At 35.2% G+C, this 27306-nt stretch overlaps 1 protein-coding gene and 1 non-coding gene across 2 annotated transcripts; one reads left to right on the top strand and one right to left on the bottom strand.

Annotated features, from left to right (window-relative positions):
- Nucleotides 1–13843: 13843 nt before the first annotated feature.
- On the bottom strand, nucleotides 13844–22700 carry LOC122056351 (villin-2-like). Its single transcript, XM_042618270.1, has 23 exons — nucleotides 22513–22700; nucleotides 20970–21122; nucleotides 20748–20847; nucleotides 20587–20655; nucleotides 20269–20505; nucleotides 20003–20180; nucleotides 19790–19922; nucleotides 19563–19722; nucleotides 19336–19486; nucleotides 19137–19237; nucleotides 18894–19052; nucleotides 18682–18750; nucleotides 18532–18600; nucleotides 18289–18426; nucleotides 17905–18033; nucleotides 15860–16007; nucleotides 15735–15745; nucleotides 15495–15635; nucleotides 15287–15412; nucleotides 14907–14966; nucleotides 14548–14797; nucleotides 14258–14475; nucleotides 13844–14195 (listed from the first exon to the last, which is right to left on the bottom strand). Exons 2-23 carry the CDS (start codon nucleotides 21023–21025, stop codon nucleotides 14082–14084), a joined length of 2817 nt encoding a protein of 938 aa, XP_042474204.1. The 5' UTR covers nucleotides 21026–21122; nucleotides 22513–22700; the 3' UTR covers nucleotides 13844–14081.
- Nucleotides 22701–22874: 174 nt separating this feature from the next.
- On the top strand, nucleotides 22875–22946 carry TRNAH-GUG. Its single transcript has one exon. It is a non-coding gene; the product is annotated as a tRNA-His (tRNA).
- Nucleotides 22947–27306: the final 4360 nt, after the last annotated feature.

The raw sequence follows: 27306 nt of genomic DNA, 5'->3' as shown, positions 1-27306 counted from the left end.
CCACTCAGGAGATTTACCTGTTGCCAGTCGATCCTCCAGATCGACTGGACTTTTGCTCAGCACTCGATGCTTCCGGACTTTCTGCTGGACATCCGCTTCCCGGCTAGTCCAGACTTTCACCTGGTTCGCGACACCAGGACTTTCCACCTAGGGTTACCACCCCCTAGGACTTTTGCCTGAAGCTATCGACCTGCCAAGACTTTCCGCATAGGGTTACCACCCCCTATGACCTAGGGTTACCACCCCCTAGGGTTTTTCCCTTTGCCTAACCGCAGCTAGGACTTTCCTGAAATACTCATTCAACCATGTTAGATTACAACAACCCTTAACTTTGAATCCTTTGCCATTATCAAAATTCAGGTTCGATCGTCGGATGCTTCCCGCACCAACAATCTCCCCCTTTTTGATTATGGCAACCCAGATTCAAAGTTAAGTGAAAAAACAAATGCATAAGTATATTAAGCAAGCTTAAGTATCTAAATTCAAATGAACGCCTAACTTAAGCTAACACTTAAACTTTTTGTAAACTTTTTGTGAAGCTCCCCCTTAATACAGGGTTTCCTTTTTCTTTAGAATTTCTCTACTTTGAATTTCTCTACTCTCCCCCTTTGCCATATATCAAAAATGAGCTAGTTTTGAAAAACTTAATTTTCAAGACAGAATTAAAAACATTTTAACTTGGGCAAGGGAAGTGAAGGACAACACCTTAGAATTTATTTTCAAAATACAAGTTTCAACTTCAGTGATTTTCAAATAAATTTGCAAGGAAAAATAATTTTTAAAGCTTTAACAACTTAATGAATTTTCAAAAGGGTTTAAAAAAAATTTTCAAAGAAGAAAATATTTGAAAGTTAAGTTTGGAGAAAATTTTGATAAAACTGTTTAAGGAATGTTTTTGAGTAAGGAATGTTTTTGAGATAAATTTCAGGAATACTTAAGGCAAAGGAGAAGAGATAACCTTAATTTAGTTTTAGTAAGGTTTCGGTGTTCTAAAGTCCAAGCATGAGTCAAGATTTGGTTTTGATCAGGTATCAGAGCCCTTAAGTACAAACATGCTTAAACTTTAATATTGCCTCCACCAACTGTCTAACCATTTAGCTACTTGCTGATTGCCTAGAGGGCAACAGTGTTCACTTGGTTAGTCAAGTCAAGTCAATTGATCCAGTTAGATTTGACTAAGGCTGGAAGACTTGATTTGATTACTGTTAATTATGTATTTAATGCCCAGACTCATATTGATGCACAGAAATAAGCATTCTTGAGTCCAGGCTGTACCCTATGCATCTCACACCGTTCTATGTTTTACAAACACAATCAAGGTAAACCTAGGTGTTTGTGAGATGCTCTGGCTGAGTCCTGGAGGAACATGATTTCTAAGGGTACAATCCTAAACTAAATCCAACTTTCGAAAGTCTACTAAAGTGGGGATTTTGGTAAATCAATTTTGCCTAGAAGTTATAAAAAAAATAAAGAATATAAAGTTATAGTATCTATTCTACCCAACACATGCCTATTTGTCTTCTAAGTGAGCTGAACTCAAGTTCAGGTAAGGGTTTTGTGAAAATGTCAGCTAGATTTGATTTTGACTCAACATAGTTGAGTATAATATCACCCTTAGCTACATGATCCCTTACAAAATGATGCTTCACCTCTATATGTTTAGTCCTTGAGTGATGAATTGGGTTTTTTGTTAGATTTATTGAACTTATATTATCAATTGAAATTTTTATTTTATGATATTCTAGCTGATAGTCTTTATAGTTTTATGAAATTTTTGTTTTAATGATATTCACCTCTATATGTTTAGTTAACAATAATTGGTCATATTGTTGCAATTGTTTTAGAAAAGTGTTTTAAAGTTTTTTTATTTTTTTATTTTTATTATTATTATTATAAATTTAACTTGATTAACACTGTTTAGGTTGGAGATATTTGAATTAATTTGATTTTGAAGGATGTTTAACTTAACTTTAAGTAAGATTTAAAATTTAGTTTGCTTAGTCATCTCACCCGATCTAAATTGTCAATCAGGGAATCCTATAATTGATGTGAGATGAATTATTGTTGAATTCAAAGGTCTGGTTTAACTTTGTATTAGATTCAGGTTTAGCTTTGGGTTCAACAAGTAAGCATTCTTTGGATAAACTTCTGAGCTATGGTGAGTCACACGGAGCTCATTAAAGTAACCATGCCTTCGAGGTTTTCCAAATAGTCCTACCCACTGAACTTAATACTAACCCTTGGTCTAACTAGTTAGGATCCATTTTAAGGGTAGCTTCGGTCAGTTCCACCAGGTCGAAGCCATATCTTCCTAGACATGCGATGCCCAAGCTTCCCTAACGTACTATCATCCAAAAAATTTCACCAGTACTGTGGGTCAAGTTAAACCTAGGCCATTTTACCTAACCTCAATTACCCTGCCGGGTGGTCTACTCTTGGTTACCCTTATCGGGTATATTAAGTTCGGAGGTGCCAGATAATCTGGAGCCTTCCTTTTAATTTGATTTAATTATTTAATTTCGAATTTTGAATTTCATTTAATTTTTGAATTTAATTTTTGAATTTAAATTTTGAATTTAAATTTTGAATTTTTAATTTAATTTCGAATTTTGAATTTAATTTTTGAATTTATAATTTTAATTTCGAATTTTGAATTTTTGAATTTATAATTTTAATTTCAAATTTTGAATTTAATTTTTGAATTTATAATTTTTATAATTTTAATTTCGAATTTTGAATTTAATTTTTGAATTTATAATTTAATTTCGAATTTTGAATTTAATTTTTGAATTTATAATTTTAATTTCGAATTTTGAATTTAATTTTTGAATTTATAATTTAATTTCGAATTTTGAATTTAATTTTTTAATTTATAATTTAATTTCGAATTATTGTTTTTCTTTTTGCTCCCCCTGGATCACGGCCTCGATATAGTCTATCGAGGTAATGTATTTGATCCTTCGGGACCCAGTATTGACCAAGTCCAACTTGATTGATCAATTTGGACTTGGGGACCCATGCTTGGGCTGTGTTACTACTTTGTTTGTTTATTAAGGATAAGTAAGATTTATATTTACTTTTATATCCTAGCCCAGTTCTATTGTAAATGACCCTTTGTGTCCCAAGAATTAAGTCCAAGTTCTTGGAGCCCAAAGAAAACCGTTCTAAAGTAGTTTTTAAATCTTTAACCTGATTTTTTAGACTTGAATTTTCTTCCTCAAGTTTATGAACTTGAGTTGGAAATTCAGTCTGACTCTGGTCAGGTAAGGTTTTAGTGTCAGCCACTTCTTTAAGGACAGATACTTCCTTTAGAAGTGACTTAACTTTCAGGTTTGACTTAGCTAATTTGCGCAATAAATAACTAACTAAAATGTTTAACCGGGAGATACTTACAGCGGGGTCTGGTCCTTCGGAAACGGATACGGATCCGTGGCTTTGCTCGGACTCGCTCTCGCTTCCGGATTCGACGATTTGGTCCCGGGCCATTAATGCGAGTAGACTCGTCTGTTCGAGCTCGTCGTCGTCCTCCGATGAAGATTCGTCCCATGTTGCCTTAAGGACCTTTTTCCTTCTTTGCTTTTTGACCTCCTTCAGGTTAGGGCAGTTGGATTTGATGTGCCCTTTTTGGTTGCAGCCGTAGCATGTAACTTCAAACTTCATCTTTGAGTTCTGTGAACCTTCCTTCGTTTTTACTGCCTTTTTTAGATCTCTTTTGTTGAAGCCCTTCGTTTTGTAGAGCTTCTTTACGAGGTTTACCAGCTCGGTTGTAATTTCAATGTCTTCATCGTCTGAGTCTGGTTCAACCTCCGACTCCGGTTCTGTTCTTCGTCGTGATCTCGGTTCCCGTGTTCGACTTGTACCTGCAACCAACGCAATACCTTTCTCGGTTGGCTGTGCATTAGTCTGCTCATGAAGTTCAAATTCACAAAATAATTCGTCTAATTTTATTGAAGACAAGTCCTTGGAAACTTTGTAGGCATCTACCATTGATGCCCACAATGTGTTCCTTGGAAATGAGTTTAAAACATACCTTATGACGTCCCGATTCTCTATCTTCTGTCCGATTCCGTGAAGAGAATTGAGGATGTCTTGGATTCTCGCATGTAGAGAACTTGCCGTTTCGCCTTCCTGCATCTTTAGATTATATAATTTATTAAGCAAAAGATCTCTTTTACTTACCTTGGTGTCGTTAGTGCCTTCGTGGAGTTCGACTAGCTTTTCCCAGAGCTCCTTTGCGGAAGAGAACGGGCCGACTCTGTTGAGTTCTTCTTTGGTAAGGCCGCACTGGAGGGTGCAGGTAGCTTTGGCGTCGGCTTCCACCTTTTTGATTAGAGAGGCGTCCCACTTCTCGCAGGGGGTTGGTTTGCCGTCGTCATCGGAAGGTAGCTGAAGTCCCGTCTTAATGATCATCCATGTTTCGAACTGAATCTTCAGATACGTCTCCATTCTTCCCTTCCAATAACCGAAATCATCTCCGGAGAATAGTGGGGGACGAACAGTACTGAACCCCTCTTGTTGAGCCATTTGTAATATGCAACAAAAACAACAAAAATATATGTTCCAAGACTACGTCTTGGATTAGTAGTGCGGGAATAAAGAATAGTAATAATAACGAGCTCGAGTGGTGTTGCACCAACTTCGGGCAAAAGCCGATTCGATAAAAGAATTAGAATAAAGCTTTAAGGCTAAATTCTAATTGACTCCGAAAAATATAAAATCGAAAGAAAAATTTGTTTTGAAAGGTGGTTGCACCAATTCAAAACGACTCCACTCTGATACCAATTGTTGGATCGAGACCACGCTAGAGGGGGGGTGAATAGCGTTCGTGGCTATTTCTTTCGATTCGTAAAACAAACGAGTAAAAACGCAGCGGAATAAAGAAATAACAAACACAGAGAGACAGGAAGATTTACTTCGTTCGGAGTCTAAAGCGACTCCTACTCGAAGGCCCGCGATCCTTGATCGCTTTCCGTGGGCAACAACTATAAGCACGATAAAACTATTACAGATTAACTACAATTTAAAGCAGTAAACAGATTATACCGACAACAAAAGACTAAATCGAAGCTCCGGGTTGTCGGGGTGTCGTTGCAGCACTTTCTGGATCGAGTCGTTAGCAGCTTGTCGCAGGGAGATTACTTAGATTCTTGTCTTTTTGAAGCTGCACCTTGACCCTTCTTTTATATGATGTTCCGGGCGCCTAGATCCCTTCCGGGCGCCTGGAGTGTGACGTGGCCAGCCAACCAGGATGCTGCACGTGTCAACTTCGCGCAGGGGATAAACTTTGGTCCCGGGCGCCCGGACCTGTTCCGGGCGCCCGGACCTCCGGGCGCCCGGATCCATCCCGGGCGCCCGGACAGCCTTTTTCCAGCAGGTTCCTCACCTGCAAACAAAGGTTAGTCCGAGCAAAATCCCCTGCAAGACAGTGTTAGAATAAGACAAAACATCGTAAAGAAGAATTGACAGTCTTCGGACTGTCCGAGTCTGACTTCGGATTTCCAACCGGAAATCTTAGGTCGACCCGCTGCACGGAGAACGCGTCCTCACCTACTCCACTCAGGAGATTTACCTGTTGCCAGTCGATCCTCCAGATCGACTGGACTTTTGCTCAGCACTCGATGCTTCCGGACTTTCTGTTGGACATCCGCTTCCCGGCTAGTCCAGACTTTCACCTGGTTCGCGACACCAGGACTTTCCACCTAGGGTTACCACACCCTAGGACTTTTGCCTGAAGCTATCGACCTGCCAAGACTTTCCGCATAGGGTTACCACCCCCTATGACCTAGGGTTACCACCCCCTAGGATTTTTCCCTTTGCCTAACCGCAGCTAGGACTTTCCTGAAATACTCATTCAACCATGTCAGATTACAACAACCCTTAACTTTGAATCCTTTGCCATTATCAAAATTCAGGTTCGATCGTCGGATGCTTCCCGCACCAACAATCCTGACCCTGTGTTTAAGCTAAAGAAAGCCTTGTATGATCTTAACAAGCACCTAGGGCCTAGTATGAAAGGTTGACCTCCTATCTAATTTCCAAAGGGTTCAACCAAGGTCAAATTGATCCAACCCTATTTGTAAAATTAGTCAAATGAGATATCTTCATAGCCCAAGTATATATAGATAACATAATTTTTTGTTCAACCAACTCAAAATTTTTATAAGAATTTATAACATTAATGGAATAAGAATTTAAAATGAGCCTAGTTGGTAAACTAACTTATTTCTTAGTATTACAAATCAAACAAACAAATGAAGGAAATTATGTTTAGCAACAAAAATACATCAAAGAATTATTTAAAAAGTTTAGAATGGAAAATACCAAAGAAATAAAAATACCAATGACAACTAACATAACCTTAGATAGTGATCCAAATGGAAAATCCATAAATCTAAAATATTATAGGAGTGTCATAGATAGCCTCTTATACTTAACTGCAAGTCGATCTAATATTTTATTTGTAGTTAGTATATGTGCTAGATACCAAACATGTGCTAAGGAATCCCACTTAACTAATGTGCTAGATAGCCTCTTTTTATTTAAAAAGAATTTTTAGATATTTGAAAGGCATGCCAAATATAGGAATTTGGTATCCTAGAATACCTAATTTTGAACTAATAGGTTACTCTGACTCATATTATGTCGGTTGTAAACTAGATCGTAAAAGTACAAGTGGTGGATGTCAATTACTTGGATCATCACTTGTCAACTGGTTTAGTAGAAAATAACGATGTGTTGCTTTATCTACTATTGAAGCCGAGTATATAGCAATGGGTGAGTATGTAACACAACTATTATAGATGATGCACATATTAAAAAAATATTAACTTAGAATATAAAAATGTATAAATCCATATTGATAACATTAGTTCAATTAACTTAACCAAATATCTAGTACATCATTCAAGAACCAAATATATTAAAATTAAACATCACATTATTAGAGATTACGTCACTAAAGAAGACATTGAACTCAACTATGTTGAGTTTAAGTCAAATTTGGCTGATATTTTCACTAACCCACTACCAGAATCTGAATTCAGTAATCTATGAAGATGACTATGAATGTGTACGATAGATTAGGACTTTTATTATCAAACAAATTTTAAGTAATTTGCAAGTTCTAGAAAAACTATTTACTTATGTTTTCTAAAACTTTTTCATTATAAAAATGTATTTTAGCCTTAGCCTAAATCGAACCTATAGAAAGCATGATCCTATAGATCTATGAATTGAGCATCTCACAAACACAATAGATCTACATTGATTATGTATTCAAAAATATAGGATGGCATGAGATGCGCATGCCTTTTGCCTAGACTTCAGATGTTTATATCAGTGTATCAAAACAAGTCTAAGTTATAAATACAATAATATATTGATCAAGTTAAGCAATACTTCTTAATAAATAATAAGCTGGATCAAATTTTGCTCAACTTGACTAACCAAGTGAACACTACTATCTTCTGATAGATAGTTAGTAACTAACAGTTAGACATGGATTAAGGATATTGGTAATTGAATAATTATTTTTCAATAAAGATATCAGCTTAAGGGGGAGAATTTACTTGAACAACTTAAAAATATTTTCAAAAATATATAATTTTAAAATTTTCTGAAAATTCAAATATTTTTTAAAACATTTATAAATTTTATTAGGAAACGTTTACCTAAAAATTTGTTACAATATTTTTTTTGAAAATTTTTCCTTAAAATTACTTTGAAAATTGTTCCTTAAAATTACTTTGAAAATCTTTCTTAGAATTTTTTTTCTTTAAAATTACTTGGACAATTTTGCATAGAAAATTTTTTGTAAAATTACTTTGAAATCCTTAAGTTAGGAAATTTTTTCTCTTACTTTGAAAATCCTAATTAGAAAATTTTTCTTTGCAATTACTTTACAAATATCGACTCAGAAATTTTTGAAATAATTTACTTAGAATTTTTTTTTCAAAAAGTTCACTTAAGAATTTTTTTTTCTCCTTACTTTGAAAAAGTGAACTTAGAAATATTTTTTAACAAAAATTACTCAAGAATTGTGAAGAGATTTTCCTTGAAAGTTTTTTTTTTTAACAAAGTCCTACTTAAAAATCCATTTTTCCAAAAATTTTACTTACAAAATGCTTTTAAAAATTATTTCCAAAAATTTTAATCGAACTTTTGTTCAAACCTCTCCCTAAGGCTGAGTTGTATGAAGTATTTACTAAAAGTTATATTTCTGCATTAAAATCTAGCATTACTTAATATACCTATCTTTCTTTTACCTTAGTTTTTTTTTAGGAATGCTAAAAGGGGAGGGTAAGGGTTAATGTAGGAAAAGAATAAACAAATTTGATTAAGTAAATTAAATTCAAAACTAACTTAGATCGTTTGTCTGCATTTTGCATATTATCTTTCAATATTATATTTTTTTCTAACTTTAACTTAAGTTGTCATTGTATCAAAAAAGGAGAGATTGTCGGTGTAATTTGCACTAATGGCTTAATTCAGATTTTGATGAATGATAAGTGGATTAAAGTTGAGTATTTGTGGTCTAATTGCTTTGCCAAGTGTGTAGGAGTTAAAGGGTCTTAAGAATCTGACACTAGACTAAAATTCAGCTAGGTCCGCAGGACCCGATAGTTGATGCGAAGTCCAGATAGATCAGCGAGACTCAATATCTAGCAGGAAGTTTGGTTGGGTCCCCTGGACCTAACAACTGGCCGAATTCCAATTGGGTCCGCAGAACATGACAACTGGCGGGAAGAATTGGTGGGTCAAAGACAAGTCAAGCAATTGCAGTTGGTAAATGGAGGTAAGCAACTAGAGGAGAAATCCAGTGAGATGCATTCCTTGTTGAGGGAACTATGACGTTAGTCCAACTTAGGTCAATTTGGAAAACCTAAGTTGATATCTTGACTAAATCCTGGTCTCGGGAAGATGGGATCTAATTACTACTACTATCCTGCTATGTTATACTGACTTTGTTTTACAGGATAAATATATTTTTTATTGTCTGAACTAACCTTTTTTGTAGGGAAGGAGTTGTTGAAAAAAGGGAGTCCGGGCGCCCGGACCAGCCTCACTTGGGCGGCATGGCTAGGCACCCGGGTGGTCCGGGCACTCGGGGTTGGTCCAGGTGCCCGAACCATAAATTTCATCCAGAAGCTGAGTTAGAGCACAATCACTACTGAACCCACGTCAACGGTTCAAGCAACCGAAGGGGGTCCAGGCACCCAGAAGTGGATAAACTTGACGAATCAAGAGAGATTGCTACGTCAGCAATAGTCTAAGCGTCCGGAGGGATTCTAGGTGCCCAGAATGGGTTTATATAAAGGCCTTTGACCAACAACTTCAAAAGAACATCTGCTACAATTTTCATTCTTGTGTGCTGCTCCGAAAAGGCTACGACGACACCAAAAGACTTCTCCGAAGTTTGAAGAATGAAAGATTTCAAAATTCCTTTCTACTTGTCAATGACAATTAATTTTAGTTCTTGTACTCAATCTTTGTAACTCATTATTCGAGCTGATAGTGATTGTCCAATGAAAGTGATTGATGATCATGGGCTTTGGAGTAGGAGTCGTCATAGGCTCCGAACCAAGTAAAAAATTACTTGTGTTAGCGCGTGCTTGTCTTCTTCCTTCTAGTTTCTTTTCCGCTGTGTAACTTGTTTTAAATAGTGATTTTCAACGAATGTTATTCACCTCCCCCACCCGCCACCCTGTGCGCTTCCCCCTCTAGCATCTTAACGATCCAACATGTTAGACTTGTAGACTTGGACATGTTAATTATAACACTTTGTGAATTTAAATTTATCGCTAACATTTAATGTTGATCCAATACATGAATGTGAAATATGTGTTGAAGCTAAAATGTCAAAGTTGTCTTTCCATTAAATGGAAAGAAGCACAACCCCTCTAGAATTAATTTACAATGACATATGTGACTTAAAATTGGTGCAAACTAGGGAGGCAAAAATTACTTTGTTACTTTCATTGATGATTACACTAGATATGTTATGTGTATCTATTGAAAGACAAAGATGAAGTCTTAGAAACATTCAAAAATTATAAGAATGAAGTTGAGAATTAAATTGGTTAACGAATTAAAAAAATTTGAAGTGATCGAGGAGGAGAATATGATAATTCATTTGATGAGTTTTGTACAGAATCTGGAGTTGTTCATCGAATGACAACTCCTTGCTCTCCTCAATCAAATGGAATTGCTGAGTGTAAGAATCAAACTCTTAAGGAAATAATGAATGCTATATTGATAAGGTTAGGCTTACTCTAGAATTTGTGGGTTGGGGGGAAGCTATTTTATTGGTAAATTGTATTCTCAATAAAATCACTCACAGAAGGAAAGATAAAACTCCTTATAAGTTATGAAAGGGTCATAAGCCTTCTTATAAATATCTGAAAGTGTGGGGGTATTTGGCTAAGATGGAAGTGCTTAAGCCAAAGCAAAGCAAAATAGAACCAAAGACAATCCATTGTATTTTTATTAGATATGGCAATAATGTAGTGCATATCGATTTTTGGTGCACAAATTAGTAGTTCTTGATGTACATGTTGGAACAATAATTAAAACAAGGAATGCTGTATTTTTCAAAGATATTTTTCCTTACAAAGATAGGAAAGAAGAAAGTTTAAATAAAAGAACTTATGAAACTACGAGTAAGGATAATCTTGGAAATAATGAAGAACCAAGACACGCTTAGAGGGCTAGAATAGTAAATTCATTTGATCATGATTTCATGACTTATATGTTAGAAAATGAACCAAGAACAATAAACGAAGCCTTATCAAGTCTTGAGGCTCCCTTTTGGAAAGAAGTCATCAATAGTGAAATAAATTCCATCATGCAAAATCATACTTGGGAATTGGTGGATATTCCACTTGGAATCAAGCCTTTAGGATGTAAATGGGTCATAAAGAAGAAATATAAGGTTGATGGAACTATTGAAAAGAACAACACAAGACTAGTGGCAAAGAGATTTAAACAAAAGGAAGGTCTTGACTTCTTTAATACTTATTCACCAGTAACAAGGATCACATTCATTAGAGTACTCATTGTTATTGTTACAATACATAACCTTGAGAAATATCAAATGGATGTGAAAACAACCTTTTAAAATGGTGAGTTAGAAGAAAAATATATATAGAGCAACTTGAAGGGTTTGTGACTCCAAGATAAGAAAATATGTGTGTAGATTCGTGAAGTCACTATATGGGCTAAAATAAGCATTGAAAAAGTGGCACGAGAAATTTAATAAAACTATGATGTCAAATGAATTTAAAATAAACTAGTGTGAAAATGCATATATATCAAAGGCACACCTAACTCGTTTGTCATTATATATCATATGTAGATGATATGCTCATCATAGGAAGTAATCATGATATAAGCATGACTACTAAGAAGATGTTGACCAAAGTCTTTGATATGAAAGATATAAGTATAGCGGGCGTTATACTCGGGATTAAGATCGATAAGACCTTAAATAGAATCTTAAGCTTACACTTGGCTAAAATCATGGTGAACCTGTATCCCAATTGGAATATTCGAGGATAATTGGTAGTTTGATGTATATCACTAACTGCACGTCCAAATGTTGTCTATGCGGTCAACAAATTAAGTAGATTTACAAATAATACAAATGATGATCATTGGAAGGCTAATAAGGGTTCTTAAATATTTAAGATATACCTTAAAGTATGGATTACATTATACAAGATATCCAGCAGCACTAGAAGGCTATTGTGATGTAAATTGGATATCTGAAACAAAAGACTCTAAATTCACCAGTGGATATATATTTACCATTAGTAATGGAGCGGTATCATGGAAATCCATGAAACAAACCTGCATAGCTCAATCAACTATGGAATATGACTTTAAAGCATTAGATAAAACAAATAGAAGAAGTTGAATAACTTCGTAACCTCTTAGAAGATATCCCATGTTGGGAAAAAACAGTGTCTGTCATGGTGATATATTATGATAATCAATTAGCAATTGCAAGGGTACAAAATAGCTTGTATAATGGTAAGTCATGATATATTCGTTGACGACACAATACCATTAGACAGTTGATCTCTAACTGAGTTATCTATGCCAATTATGTCAAATCAAAAGATAACTTTGCAGATCCATTTACAAAATGTTTGATTAGAGATCAAATATATTACACATCAAGAGAAATGTGATTAAAAATCTACAAACAAAAATATTCATAGTGGTAATCCAACCTTGTTGATTGGAGATCCCAAGATCTTAGTTCAATAGGACAACGAAATTATGAAAGTTCGAGTGAGCACTTGGACTAGTTCCCCTCTCATTCCTAGGATGGAAAAGTGCTACCTACGATATGTAGTAAGGTTAAGTTATAAACTTTTAATGACTCCTATACTTGAAAAGGTAGAGTATGGTAAGATACTCTTTATAGGAGGTCACCTATATAAGTATGAAGACGGGTCGTTTCAATGAAATACTTATGAATTCAAGATGTTGTCCATGACCAAAACAAAAAAAAACAATTAGAACTATAAAGAAGTGAGAAATATTATTGTGTACATATCATTATCTTGGTTTACACGAATAATTGAGTAGTTTAAGACATCACGTTCAATAAACAGCCTAGTAAATCCAATGATACTCTACTACGGAAGGTTCAAAACCATGAGCTACCTCTCCTGATGCAATAATCTTTCGATTGAACTCTCCTTAGGTGATAACATGCATGTATTAATTTTCATTCATATAGGGCATTGTTGGAAACATAATGTGAACTGGCAATTAAATCTAAATTATTGGATCAAGATTGATAAATCTAGATTGTCAATTTGAGAAGGCATAAGTGCCCTTGAATGGATCAATCTCAACCATCAATTGACATCCAAATGAAGAGACATTGTATCTCTTAGAAAAGGATGTAATCTAAACCATTCAATTCAAGTTAGATGGTTGAGATCTAATTGAACCAAGAGGTTCTTATACCCTTTCACTTAGTATAAATAAGACCTCTCTTTTTCATTTCACTCACTCAATTCATTTCAATTCAAAGCAATCATTATATTTCATACTTATATTTGGAGAGTTTGAAAAATTTCTTTGATTTGAAAGTCTTATGATTTGCAATACTGCTATTGTAAGATAAAGTCATTGTATCTTGGGAAATGATTACCATGTTCCGTGAACACCATGTACAAAGCAAATTCGTCTTAAAGAAGTAGAGTCTAACTCTAGTCTCAACTTCGCCAAAACTGTGTTATACAACTATTCTGCTCGTACTCAAATTGCACCACCATCAGATCCCAATAGCCATTGTAAATTTTTTTTAACTACTCTATCTAAAATTTAAGATAAAATTTTTAAATAAGATAACTGATACAGATGCTCTATCAATTAAACAATTAATAAATTAATGACTGAAACAATTAAATAATTTTAATTTATACGTATAAATATTAAATATAGAGCAATGATATGTTCAAGGAAAAAAAACTCAAGCAAAAGCTCAAGGATAGACACATAAAGTCATGATCCATCATTTCATTTTTTGTGAGCCTCATCACTTTATGTGTCTATCCTTGAGTTTTTTCTTGAATTTTTTTCTTTGAGCATGTCATTTTTCTTAAATATATTTGTCATTTTCGTACACTCACTCGTTGAAGAAGCCTCACGGGAAATAACCTCCGGCACTCTTTAACATTTGCTCACCTGTGCAGGTCAGGCCACGCTTTGTATATTGGATTCCACCTGAACAGCCACCTCATCAGGCCTCTGCATCATCAGGTTCCCCTTAGCATCAATCTCTTTGGCAGATGGGAATAAAAGAACTATCCCTATGAGCCCTATATAGCCAAATGTGCCTTGACAAAACTGTTTTCACCGTACCAATACCATCAGCGTATGTGATAAATACAAAATGTGGACGTATGGCTATTCACGTAAGAACTATCTACTCGATCGACCAACTTATGGATGACTGCTAAAAATAAAAGAATGCCAACGAATTCTAAATAAATAAACAGACAGCCATTTGCTGGAGAACACCATAAGAAAACAAAAGCTGAGTTGTGATTCTGGAATGCAGCTCAGAAAAGGTCCACTTTCTTTTTCTGTAAATCCTGCTTCCACTTTGGTTGCTGATAAAATGTTTCTTTTGTCATACCCAAAACACTCTCAAACTCCGCATCAGATAAGTAGGCCTGAAAATGCAGAATTCAGAGCAGTTGAACTATTTGAATTGTTCATAATTTGATTTACATACCTCTCTTCGTTTATAATCGATTCCTCTGACAGGATCGCTGGACTTGGTTTTCAACAACTCGTAGCTAAATGTGCATTCACCCACATTTTCAGTAATCTCTGCTTCTTCTTGTGCTTCCTCAGACTCTTCATCATTGTGATCTCCTTCGAAGTCATCACTTTCCATGGCTTCCCTTTCAGCAGAAAGATCTACCGACTGCTCTGACTCTGAAGGAAAACCTGAGATGGATACCATTTACAGTTTATGCACACAAGATTGACTGAGACTTTAAATACCACTTAAATTCTTACGTGGACCAGGGGAACGACTTCTGAATCGGGCCGCAGAGGCCTCTTCTTCTGCCTTCATCTGTTCCTCGGTTAAAACTGTGGACAGTGCAGCGACTGCTGCTGCGCGCTGTGAGCCTTGGCTTGGCCGCGAAGGCCTTACTACTGTGGATCTTGTGTTTGGAGAAGGATTAAATGCAGATGAAAGTGCAGCCAGAGCTGAGGCCCTTTGAGTTGGTCCATCATGCTGGACACCAGCAGCTCTATTTTTAGACTGCAGGCAGATACAAATAAGAGCAATAAGAAATATTTAATTTTACATATTTCTGAATATGAAATGGCATGACCGCCTCACTTTTATGTGAGAAAAGTAAAAGACTTGCCTCTGAACCGTACGTCCCAAATAGATTTGTTAGTTTCTTCTGGAAAGAATTCCCTTGGACCTGCATAGTATAAAGATTACATTTGTGCTACTAATTTGCAACTCGTGGAAAAAATATCCGAGTATAAGAACTCTCTAGAATGTTGTATGGAAGTACCTAAGCCTACATTCTCTCCTATGAACAAGAGTAAGAGATGTCATTTGTTACCAAGTAATAAAGAGAAGAAACTCAGAGAGAAGTAATAAAGAAGATGAAGAAAGAAGAAGCATTATTTCCAAGGAGAAGCCGATCAATAAAATTGTTCCAATTTCTAAGCTCTGACTTCCAATAACCAACATTATTTCCATAATCTCTTTGCAGATTACAAAAACAAAACGTACCATCGCCTTTGCAGGGTCCCAAGAGAAATATGCTGTGAAAAAACAGGGCTCATTGCCTTCTGTGACTTTATAAAGTGGTACTTTTGGGGATAACCCTTCGATTGACACTGCAAGCTCTATGTATTTCTTACATGGTAAAGGAAGTATGTTAGTTTATAGAATCATTTGATGTTAGTGGGAACACAACATCAAAGCTCAATGTCAGTACCTGTCCTATATCAAGTGCATTTTGCTTGTCAATGTGATCCACGGAATGTCCAATCCAGACAAAGACCTCAGCATGGGTGTCCAATATCAACATGTCTTCAGTTAACAGATCATCTTGTGAATAATTGAAAACTTCGGTGACCTTTAGAAAATAAGGGAAGCAAGCATAGGTGAGAAAATGCATTGACCCAAAAAGTTTTAGGTACCAAATGTTAAAAGTTGGAAGCAAGTAATCACTCACCACTAACTTTCCTGGAGAAACATCGTTGTTGATCACAATGAACACAGTCAAATAACATTGAATGTTGGAAGCACAGAGTGTATAACAAAAAAATGGAAATTGAAATAAAGATATGTCCTAAAAACCTTTCTTAAATGAAAAAGTATACAAGTGAGGATCTCTAACGACATCTTGGGTGGTCTTTTTGCTGGAAAAATTTTGCTTTCCACCAAGTGCAAACCAGAAAGCAGAGCTTTCTGTTCCCTCTTTGCAATGCTTAAATGTAGCACCTGGCTGCAGGTGAAAGATTAATCGTGTTAAACCGGGACAATGGATAAGAGTCACTCTTTAGTTTTAGCAAACAGTTGCAGGAGTACACCACATTTCTCTGAAAACTTATGGCAACAGGGCCATTTGAACCCAACATATTGATAAAACCTTTTAAAATCTTTACCAAATTATAATTGTGCTTTCTGACTTACAATTGTATGCCACGTAAAAATATTTACCTTGCAAATCTTTACCCAAAATATTGACGACACCCCATGATTTTTTTTTATTTATTCATTTTTTTGGGTAAGATATGTCATCACCATCTTCCTATAACAATCGTTTTATGCATCATATTGAGGAGCTAAGAAATATGAATTAGCACAGGAAGCAACCAACTGAGAAAATGAAAACAAAAACCAAAACATTTATCTTGATGAAGTCAAAAAAGAAAATAAACATCATACAAAAATTGGCATGACCTTTTTTTTTAATCAAATCAAAGTGCAGTCATTCAATTATTGGCACACGGATGCTCCACAATTGATAAGATAACAAACAAACACAATTCAAGTAGAAGAGGCAATTAGCAAATTGAACTAATGTTTATAATTCGAAAGTTGGTAACCATGATATAAATTTGTTGTTTCATTTATACGAATCTCATATCATTTAACTAATAACAAAGTTTAAAATTTCGACCTGTGCTGAGGTTTCGGTCTCAGACTGGAACGATACGATTTCGGTATCGTATCGTGCTGTGCCGATACAGTTTCGGTATTTTTTATTTATCTATAATAATTATAAGATAAATATGTTTATTATGTATATAAAAATAAGTTGTATATTGATTTATTATAAGTTCTCAATTATTGAATAATTTAATATTATTAGAAAAAATAATTAAAAATAATTTTATTTAAATAGAATTGATATATTAATAATTCAAATTAAAATAGAAGTATCTATAATAATAATAATAATTAATACAAGATATTACTTTATATTAATAATAATTATATAAACTAACTATTTATTCATTTAATTAATTATTAATTAAATAATATATATTTTAAATAGTAAAAAATATCAAGTAAAAAAATTTTAAAAAATAAAAAAAAAACAGAATATAAATATAATTTATTAGATTTTTTTTTAATTTTTAGAATTTTTTAATTTTTTTTTTAATTTAAATGAAATTTAAAATAATAAAAAATATATTAGAATATAAATAAGAATTATTATATATTTTTTAAAATTTTTAAATAAAATTTAAAATATTATTTTTTCAGAATATTAATTAATAAAATTTATTTAATTTATTTTAATTTTAAATATATTTTTTATATATTTTATTAGAATAATTTAATTAGGGTTTATAAAAGCCTCTTCCAACTATCACACATTCTCCACACATCCTTGGGAATTCTTTAAATTAATTAAATAAAATAAAAAATTATTAAAAACAGAAAAGAAAAAAAATCGCGGCGGCAGAACGCGAGATCGCGCGCGGGCGATCCCGCGAGGGGAGTCCGGCGGGGCCGGAAGCGTCGCCGGACGCCTCCGGCAGCGCCGGAAGCGTCCGGCGACCCTGCCGGACGCTTCCGGCGCCACAGAAGCCGTGCGCACAACGCCTTCGGTGCCGAAGGCGTCGCGGGACACCGCCGGAGGCGTCCCGCATCTCCTCCGGCGCCGACGGAGGCGTCCCGCGTCTCCTCCGGCACCGCCGAGACGGGGACGCCTCCCGTGCCGGTTTCAGCCGCCCGTCGGAACGGTAAAAACCGTCCGTGCCGAGCGGCACGAAACGGTATTTCACATCTTGACTAATAATATGAACACCAAATGAAATTAAACATGTTGACACAAAATGAATAGAGGATAACATTTGGCCACAAAATATTATTGACTTTTTACATTTTACCTTCAGAAATTCTGCTGTATGAACAGCCTGCTGTTGCTGTTCAAAAGTACTTGAACTTCCATTCCATATGAAAACTATAGTCCCAGATTGCAAAACAAAACAATCATAGGAATTTAAGGATGCCGCAACCTATTGATAAAAAAGATAATGTCATTGTAATTATAACACTCAAGTTTCTAAATGATACTTGCAAGTAATACAAATAATATTCAACTAATGCAAGCTAAATGAAGGTTATGTTTTTTTCTTAATAAAAAAAATGAAGATGATAGATACCACGCAACTCAGTTGGTAAGAGCTCTGGAGGTGCTTTCTCCTATCTCATTTAAAACAAAAGAAGATTCTAGGAAAACAAAATGAAAAAAAGAATGTGACCAGCCATACCGCATCAACTTGCATTCCCTTATTGTTGTGACCTGATGTACCAGATACTTGGATCAGTGCAATAGCACCAGGAGAATAAGTTTCATCACTAATGTTTTTTTCTACAATCGAGCTTTTATATCCAGAGCCGATTCCACCCTATTCAATAGAAATAATTGTATTTGATAGATAACAAAGAGAACTAAGTGTAAATTTTTTTCTTCTAGATCTGCCAAATGAAAATGCATAATAGTAAGTAGGTACCTTCAGAACAACCATGGGATGGAAAAGTGCGATAAATTGTGGTGGTTCTTTCCCTTCAAATATGCATCCCTGAAAAACACATGAACTTCATGAAGAAGTTCATCTTTTCAAGTTTATGGATAAGATTAATAAGTTAAAACTTTAAAGAACCTGCACTGGTCTTCCTTTCAAGGAGTTCCATATCTTATTATTCATATCTAGAGCCACGAATTGATCATCCTGAAAAAAAGAAATTCATATTATGCTTGTAAAACATAATTTGCTCACTGAACTGTAAGCAACTTTTCAACATAAAGGTGTGGTTAAAAGTATAACTACTACTCTTTTGGATCCACGGAGGACACTTGGTTATTGAAAGTTACCTGGGTGCTATCCTTTCCAATCCAACAAGTCAAGAAGTAGTCCTCTTTCTTTTCTCCAGAATGATATGCATAGAGCACAATGTAACAATCTCCAGCATAGAATTTACCAATCTCTTCTTTTGGAACTGGTTCCTTGGCATCACCATTTATGAGCCAAACCTGCAAGTACTTTGATAAGTTAGGACTCCACAAAAACAAACAATAACTAACCTCATTTGCTCTGCAGACTAAACAAAACGAAACCTCAAGTTTTCCACTGTCTTCAAGCAAAGGAGGAATTTCCTCATTTACTGGAGAGCCCTTTGATGCTCCCTTGAAATCCACATCTTGTTGCTTTATCAACGCTACATAAATAGCATGATAAATTGTTAGCAAAAAAGAATAAAAAAGTATGTAATAAGTAACTTTGCAGAAAGTAAAAATACATAAATAATACTAGTACCTGCGACTTTTCCTCTTCCATCCTCACTAATAGTAGTTCCTGTCCCAGCAGGCCATGATTCGAAGTTGGATTTGAATGAATGTGTTTCATACCCTTGAACAACTTGAGTAATTCTTGCTGTCTTTGGCCTATTTTCACTGACAATGAAGTCCTAAAAATTTAAAGTCAGGCCTATTGAAAGCTCATTCAATTGCAACTCAAGTAAAAACATATTTATTGAGAGAAACCTCAGCAGCTTTGCTGGCAGCTTTTCTCTCTTCTACTTGTGTCATCCGACCGACCCAAGTGAATATCTCAGCTCCATAATCCAGCAGATAACATTTATTGCTTTCCAAGATTGATTTAGAAAGAACACACTCCTCCAGATTCAACTCACCATCATTGATACTACAAAAATTGTTTCACTATTACACATACCTGTAAAGCCTACAGATTCAAACTTATAATAACATACCTATAAAGCCTTCCAGCAGTAGTTTCTATAAAAATATCATCATCATGGACTACTTTTTTGCCAATTGGAGCAAAGCCACCAAAAAGGACCCAAAACTCACCTGAGTCAGACTCAATTTGGAGATTTCCATCATCTTGCACAATTCATAACATATAAATGAAATGGAAGAAGATGAAGAATTAATATAATATCCATAGGAAAAGGTTCATTTACCAATAATTGCAACATCACATTTTCCTTCATGGTACTTATCCTTCAAATACTGTACTACTTCTAGAGCTTTAGCCCTCTCTTGAATATTAGAGTTGGCACCATTGAACTGATATATCTTATTTTCAGTATCCAAGATGAACACATCATCATGATTCAATGATGATCGAGAAAATGGAACCTTCCAAAAAATAAAGAATTTGGAAGTCAACAAAAACATAAATTTTGCAAATAACTACATAAAAAAAGTTGGTCAAAAGAATTAGCACCAGCTTCATTCGGACGACTCGTTTTCCTTTGCAAATATAGAGTCGTGTTTCAAACTTTTCCTCTTCCGGTGTTTTAAATCCAGAAGCAAATCCTCCTTCCAAAGGAATGATGCAAGGTTTAAAGTATGACAAGAATTTGTCGGACTCAAGTCCTTGGATTTCCCTGTGTTGAACAGCACGGTCTCCAAGAACTGCATCAAGTTCTACACTCTTCATTGCTGCAGTCCCAGCTTCATCCTGTGTTTAGTCATAAAATAAGAAACTTGTCAGATAAAAGAAATTGTTTCTTCATTATGGAATTATCAACATGATATATACTTGGCTAGACTCTTTCCCAATCCAAAAATGGATGTCATAAAGGTAGCCACCACCTTTGTTTGAAGTTGTCTGCATTAAATCACCATAAACTTAAAACATTTAGCAGAAGCAGAAAAAATATCAGATGAAAAGGGATAGACAGAAAAAGAGGAAAAATGCACCTGCAAAATTATGTATGAATCTCCACTGAAGAATTTACCATAATCAGACTTTGGTAAAGCCACTGGTTGGAAGTTCTCAATCCTCCATATTTCCATTCCTCTATGCATTGTTAAGAAAATAATGCTGACAACTTACAAACACTTCAATGCAAAACAGGAGAAACTTTTGTGAGGTTAACATCATAACCAAACATTATTGCATATTGTATTATACAAGGATACAATTTTTGTCCAGCTCCTTCATATGCTGGATCAATATTCTTTGTAGAATTAGTCATTTCACTTTGAAAGCCTTTTGTATTGACCACCGAAATATGATGTCTTCACAATACCAGCACACACTTGAAACACTCAATTACCCATGAAAGTCGTGCTCTGTAATTGAAGTATCAAATAACATGTATAGTTATGTATTTATCAATATGCACCCCAATTTATCTATAAATATCAATTTATATAAAAATCAAGAAGTAATCATCTAGAACAACAAACAACAGAAAAAATAGCAAAGATAAATTATCAAAAACAAAGGGAAACTGATACTATATATAACCTTACATTGCTCATTTATTTTATTTACGACATAGCATTCTATAATTATGCTCGATCTGATCTCACAAGCCTGTGACCATATCATTAGCACACATAAATTATACAATCTACTGTCATCAAATATCCTGATCAACATACAGGAGTTACTAAAAGAGAGGCTCCTATGATAGGATATAACTTATAAGTTAACCTATATTGTATTTGACATAGGTTTTTACCATTGAAACAGGAAGTAAATCAAAGATGAAGATAAAGAATACCTTACTGAAAAACAAGCAGAGCCAAATCATCCTTACCAAGGGGATGTCATGGTTGACATTGAAATGACAATGGTCTATCCATCATTGAAAAATTTGAGCTGATGACTACAATGAAAATCTTTAAGAAGAATTATCTATAAAGATTCGGATATCAAATAGTGTAATTTTGTGCAACAGTACAATCTTGCACTTTGATAATTACCATGTAAGTTAATCAAACAAAAGCATCAAAACAATATGTCAAATAAAAGGAAGTGTTGCTGCCCATCCAAGATGAATTGTCAAGTTATCTTTTGTCATTTTCCACTCATGAAACAATAGAATGAATATTTTCCAACAAGTACTAACAAAATGACTTTAACCAATTACAGGACGCATTGGAGATTGAAGTGAAATAATCGTTTCAAGTAATCAATGAAGCATCAATTGTCTATGGAATACATGAGTAAACATAGATTCTTCATTATTTATTCCAATATAAATGTAGGAAGAATCTAGTGCGTCATTATTTAGAACAAGACAAACAGCATTGGCTTCTCAGGTGGAATTAAACAGAGATCATGAAAACTATAATAAGAAAAAGAAATAATTAATTGTGATCGACAGGGAAATACTCGCAATTGGTGGGTGGAAATCAAGAATCATTTCATATGAAACGCAACAATAGTTGCGATGGCCAACCATTTAAGAGCAAAACCGTTATGGTGAATTTCCTCACTAAGGGAGTTTGTGGATTTGAAAACGATAAACAAATAGATAATCTGAACTATGAACAAGGATACGGGCGCTCTAAAATATTAAAAAACAGCAATCATCATAAGCATAACAAAATTTCGATTAGAAAAGGGAAATTTAACGAGCAAATCAACCACAACTGTGAGTTATCATTGAGTATACATGTACATCGAAAAAAAGTGACAAATTTAAGGATTCAACTTCAGTTAGGTGCTCACCGGGAAGCATGAATGTGAGATTGCCGCGCAAGAAGAGACGATTTGGAGATCCACAAGGAAAGAGGCGGATGATATACCGAAAAAAAGGAAAGGGAGGGGACAAATGGAGGAACTACGCAGCCAATAAGATCCGCGAGAGGTGGAGAAGGAAAAGTAAATGAGCAGATAAAAGAGGGAAGAAGCGGGCGAAAGACGAGGAGAGGAGATTGCAAAAATGGCTTAAAGGCGGATCATTTGGTTTGGCTCCTTCATCCATTCTCCACCTATATTTTAGGCTAAATTTCATTTTGCCCCCTGAACTTTTTTTAAAATACTTATTTTTAGATAAATTATTTTTAATTTTAAGGAACTGCTAAACAATAGTGGCTGTAGTTTAGTGGTTAGAATTCCACGTTGTGGCCGTGGAGACCTGGGCTCGAATCCCAGCAGCCACAAGTAATTTTGTTTTTTTTTATCATGCCTTAAGATTAATCAGGTAACAACCGAAGAAAGTTTATCGATTATTTGGTAATTACCAAATCATTGTGTCCATTTTACCATCGGCTTTTACTCTTGTCCGAAGTAAGAGAGAAAATTAAATCTCCCTAATGAACTTTTTCATAAAAACTCATGACAAAATTTCAAAATCGCTAAACCTCTTCATCATCAAAAACATAAAACCCTAATTGGTCTCTACATTTCCATCGTGTGGTCTTCCGGCTGAAGTTCCTACATCACTAGCTTCTTCATCTTCACCAGTATATTTGTTCTCCGGCAGTTTGGAAGTTCGATTCTTAATCTTTACTGACTGGTGTGTTCCCGGAAGTTTCAAGATTTGACTCCGACTTCACCACCTTAACCGTATTAGCTCATTCTCGTCTCACAGCATTAGCTTATCCTTCTCGTCGCATGACCTCTATTTTTCAATTGGTAATCCAGCCACAATGTTGAAGCATTCAGCTTCATCTTGAAAGGTAATAATTTTTAGATTAAAAGGTTTTTTTCCCAATGTGTTTTTAAATTTTTTATTCATTTGAATACCCTCATTATAATTAAATTTAACTTAGTTTTACTCAGTCCATGAACTTAGTTTTACCAAAGTTATCTAATTGAATTATCTTAAGCACCATTATTTAGCTATTTCATCGAGCTTTAGTTTTGAAAACGCATCATATTAGTTGTTTACCATTGATTGTTTTCTAAATCATCTAACATATTATATTTAACTATATTAATACTATCCAGATGAATTACAGAAAATATACTTAATCTAAATAGTATATTTAATTTTCTTCTATGTCATAGTTCCTACCTACAATATGATAAAGATCTTTTAATCTAAATAAATTATATCATCTCTAATCTACCTCATATGTACATATAGATCTCATCGTATTGTTTTGCTTTGTTCATCAACTTAGTGTTGGACCCCATGGTTATTTTAGTATGATCAACCAAGTTAAGTTAAATCTTGTATTGTTTTGATCCATGCATCTAAGTGTGCAGGAGTTTAAGAGAACAGGAAGTCGAGCGGTAGACGCAGCTAGCGAGAATGATGACAGAGGAAGGGAGTCGACGACCTCGGTACATCCGAGGGACGAGGTGCTGCGGAAGAGTAAACTGGTAGACGAGAAGAACGTACGTGACGTTCGAGGGACGAGAAGCCGGAGCGGAAGTCTGCTTGAGGAGAAGGCCAGAAATTGGGTTCAGGTGAGCCCTATTTTGGTTGGCCGTAATCACCTAGGCGATCGGAGCAGCAAAAGAGTGAAAGAAGCTGATGAAGACTGCTGAAGGCACACTCAATAGGAGTTGGAGGCGCCTCCAAGGCGCCCGCGCGCCTCTGCCACCTTCAGGCAGAAGGCGCCTCCCATGAGCATGGAAGGCGTCCTCTGTAAGCATGAAAGATGCCCTCCATGAACATGGAAGATGCCTTCGACCAGGAAAATTGATCGATGCCAAGGGATAAAACTCTATCCCTTAGCGCCTCACTAGAGGCACCCTCAAGCTACGGATAGAATTTCCAAGAGCTATAAAATAGAATAACAACTTCTGTAATCACTTTCCTAGTTATTTCTGAGCTTTCAGTGTGTGTAAAGGGTCTCTCCGCCTTCAGAGAAGGAGATTCTTAGTGAGCTTTTCAACCGCCTTGGATTAATAACCAACTAGGTTGGAACAAAGTAAATAGTGTCCTTTTACTTATTTCTTTAAGTTGTTAATTCTATTTTTAATTGTGTTTCTAATCTAAGTCCAAGGATCGAGAAGAGGTTTTATTTTTCTATTTCAGGCAATTCACCCCCTCTTACCAGCCCCGCTGCGCCAATAAGTGGTATTAGAGCCCAACCGCCTCAGAAGGACTAGCCGCCAACTGAAACATCAAGATCAAGACGATGGCCAGACCAACGATCTATCCACCAAAATTCGAAGGAGAATTTACATCATGGAAGAAACACATGGAGGTATTCTTCAAAACTGACTTCGAAATTCTACTAATAATTAAATACAATTTTGTAGCTCCAAAAAACCCCCGAGGAGAAGAAAAAGAAGAATATCAGTGGACCAAGAAGGAGCAAGCAGACTTTGTAGCAAACGGACGAGCCGAATTCCACCTACTCAGCCTACTTCCACCCCAGGAAGTAAATCAAATCGGAGATTATGCCTCAGTAAAGGAACTTTGGGAGAAGTTCTTAGAACTGCACGAAAGAACTTCCGAAACAAAGCTTGCGAGACGAGGTATACTCCAGAATCAACTGACGAACCTCCGGATGGAAGAAGGAGAGTCATCAGCACAACTACACAGAAGACTCAAGGAGCTAATCACCATATTATCAAACCTCGGAGAAACGGTAACGAATCGGGGCGCACAAAGGTATGTATTAAATGTGTTCCCAAGAACACCGGAATGGACATCTATAGTAGACTCCTACTATATCTCAAAGGATCTCGAGGTAAGTACACTAGACAATCTCTTTTCGATTTTCGAATTACACTAATCTCGATGTGTAGGACAAAAGAGATCGAGCCAAAACATTGCCCTAAAGGCAAGAACGAACAATTTCGACTCCGAAAAATCAATTGATGAAGATGAAGCTACCCTAATGGTTAGAAAGTTCAATAAGTTTATTCGATATAATAAATTTAAATCACAGATGAATAAGGATTATCAAAGCAAAAGGAAGGTCTGTTGTTACAACTGCAATGAAGAAGGGCACATCAAGGATGAATGCCCTAAACTAAAAAGGAAGGAAAAGGAAAAGTACAAAAAATCAACATCCTCCAAACACAAGAACCTGAAAGCCACATGGGATGAATCATCATCCTCTAAGTCTGAGGTTAAAGCCTTCTCAAGACTAGCTCTAATGGCCAACTATCAAGTAGACGATGAAACAAACTCAGAGATGTGCATTGATTAAGGGGGAGGGTCATCAAAAGAAAGCAGTGATAAAGGGGGAGCATTAGAAATTGAGGTAAGTAAGGTACGTGCTTTATCTCCTAAGTAGTCCTTTAATTTTATTAAAATTCTTTCTAAAGATTTAGTAAAATTAGAAAAGAAAAATGCTGAGTTAAAATTGAACTTAGCAAAAACATGTCCCTTAGAATTATTTAACAATTTAAAGTTAGAAAATGATAAATTGAAAATGCAAAAAGAAAGTTTGAAAAAAGATGCATGCTGGAAACCAAATAACTTTCAAAAGTCAAAACTTAAAATTTACGAAAAGTTAAACTAGTACATTAGAAAACATCAGGGACAACTTAGAAGAATTCCCAAAGGATATGTACCCCCTAGATTCTTAGCTAACCTAGTAGGAAGGAACCTATACTGGGTTCCAAAATCGTACTTAGATTAAATTTTTTTTTATCTAAGGCTTTCAAAAAAAAAAATGTTTAAATTCTTTAAGAGGCTTTGTCTAGAAGTGGTTGATGGTCCAATAACCAAGAAGGCATAGTGTCTCACCACAGCCTCGAAGCTAATTACTGAATTGAATATTTAATTGATAAACTGATAAACTTGTGAAATTAATTAAGATAATGCTTTCAATCTTTGTCATTGTTTGAAAACTTCATAACTTAGAAATTATTTTAAAAATTTCTTTCATTAAATCAAGTTTTTTTTTTGTCCCTAAAATTTAGATTTCAAAAATTTCTAAACTTTTTTTGTACCCTTTTTTTAATGTGATTAAAGGGGGAGGAATAGGTATTAGTTAGTACAAGCTTAGGGGGAGTTAGGATTTGTAAACTCTTATCAAATTTTGAATTTTGCTAACTCTAATTTATAAAGTCTGAATTTTTTATAAATCAATTTGAATTATACTTGATGTTGCAATTTTGCTAACTCTATTGCATAAGTCTGAATTTCGATAAATCAATTTGAATTATACTTGGTGTTGCAATTTCTTTTATTGCAACTTTATGCTTAAAGTGTTTGTTTTACAATTTCTTTTATTGTAACTTGTTCGTTATATATTACCCTAACTTGAACTTGGGTTGATGCACATCAAAAAGAGGGAGATTGTTGAACCCCGTGGTTGTTTTGGTATGATCAATCAAGTTAAGTTAGGTTCTGTATTATTTTGATCCATCTATCTAAGTGTGCAGTGTTAGGATCTCTTCGTACGGCTAGAGAGGGGGGGTGTGAATAGCCGCCCCAAATCGCTCGTTTCTTCCTACAATTCGTTAGCGCAGTGGAAAAATAAACTAGAAACGAAAGGAAGAATATCAAACCTTAACACAGCGATGTACGAGGTTCGGAGATGATGCTCCTACTCCTCGGCGTGTCCGTAAGGTGGACGAACCCAATCAATCCGTCGGTGGATGAGT

Source organism: Zingiber officinale, chromosome 3B (genome assembly GCF_018446385.1).
Source record: "Zingiber officinale cultivar Zhangliang chromosome 3B, Zo_v1.1, whole genome shotgun sequence".
NCBI lineage: Eukaryota > Viridiplantae > Streptophyta > Magnoliopsida > Zingiberales > Zingiberaceae > Zingiber > Zingiber officinale.
The sequence above is the reverse complement of the archived record's forward strand: the minus strand, read 5'-3'. Positions and strand labels throughout refer to the sequence as shown.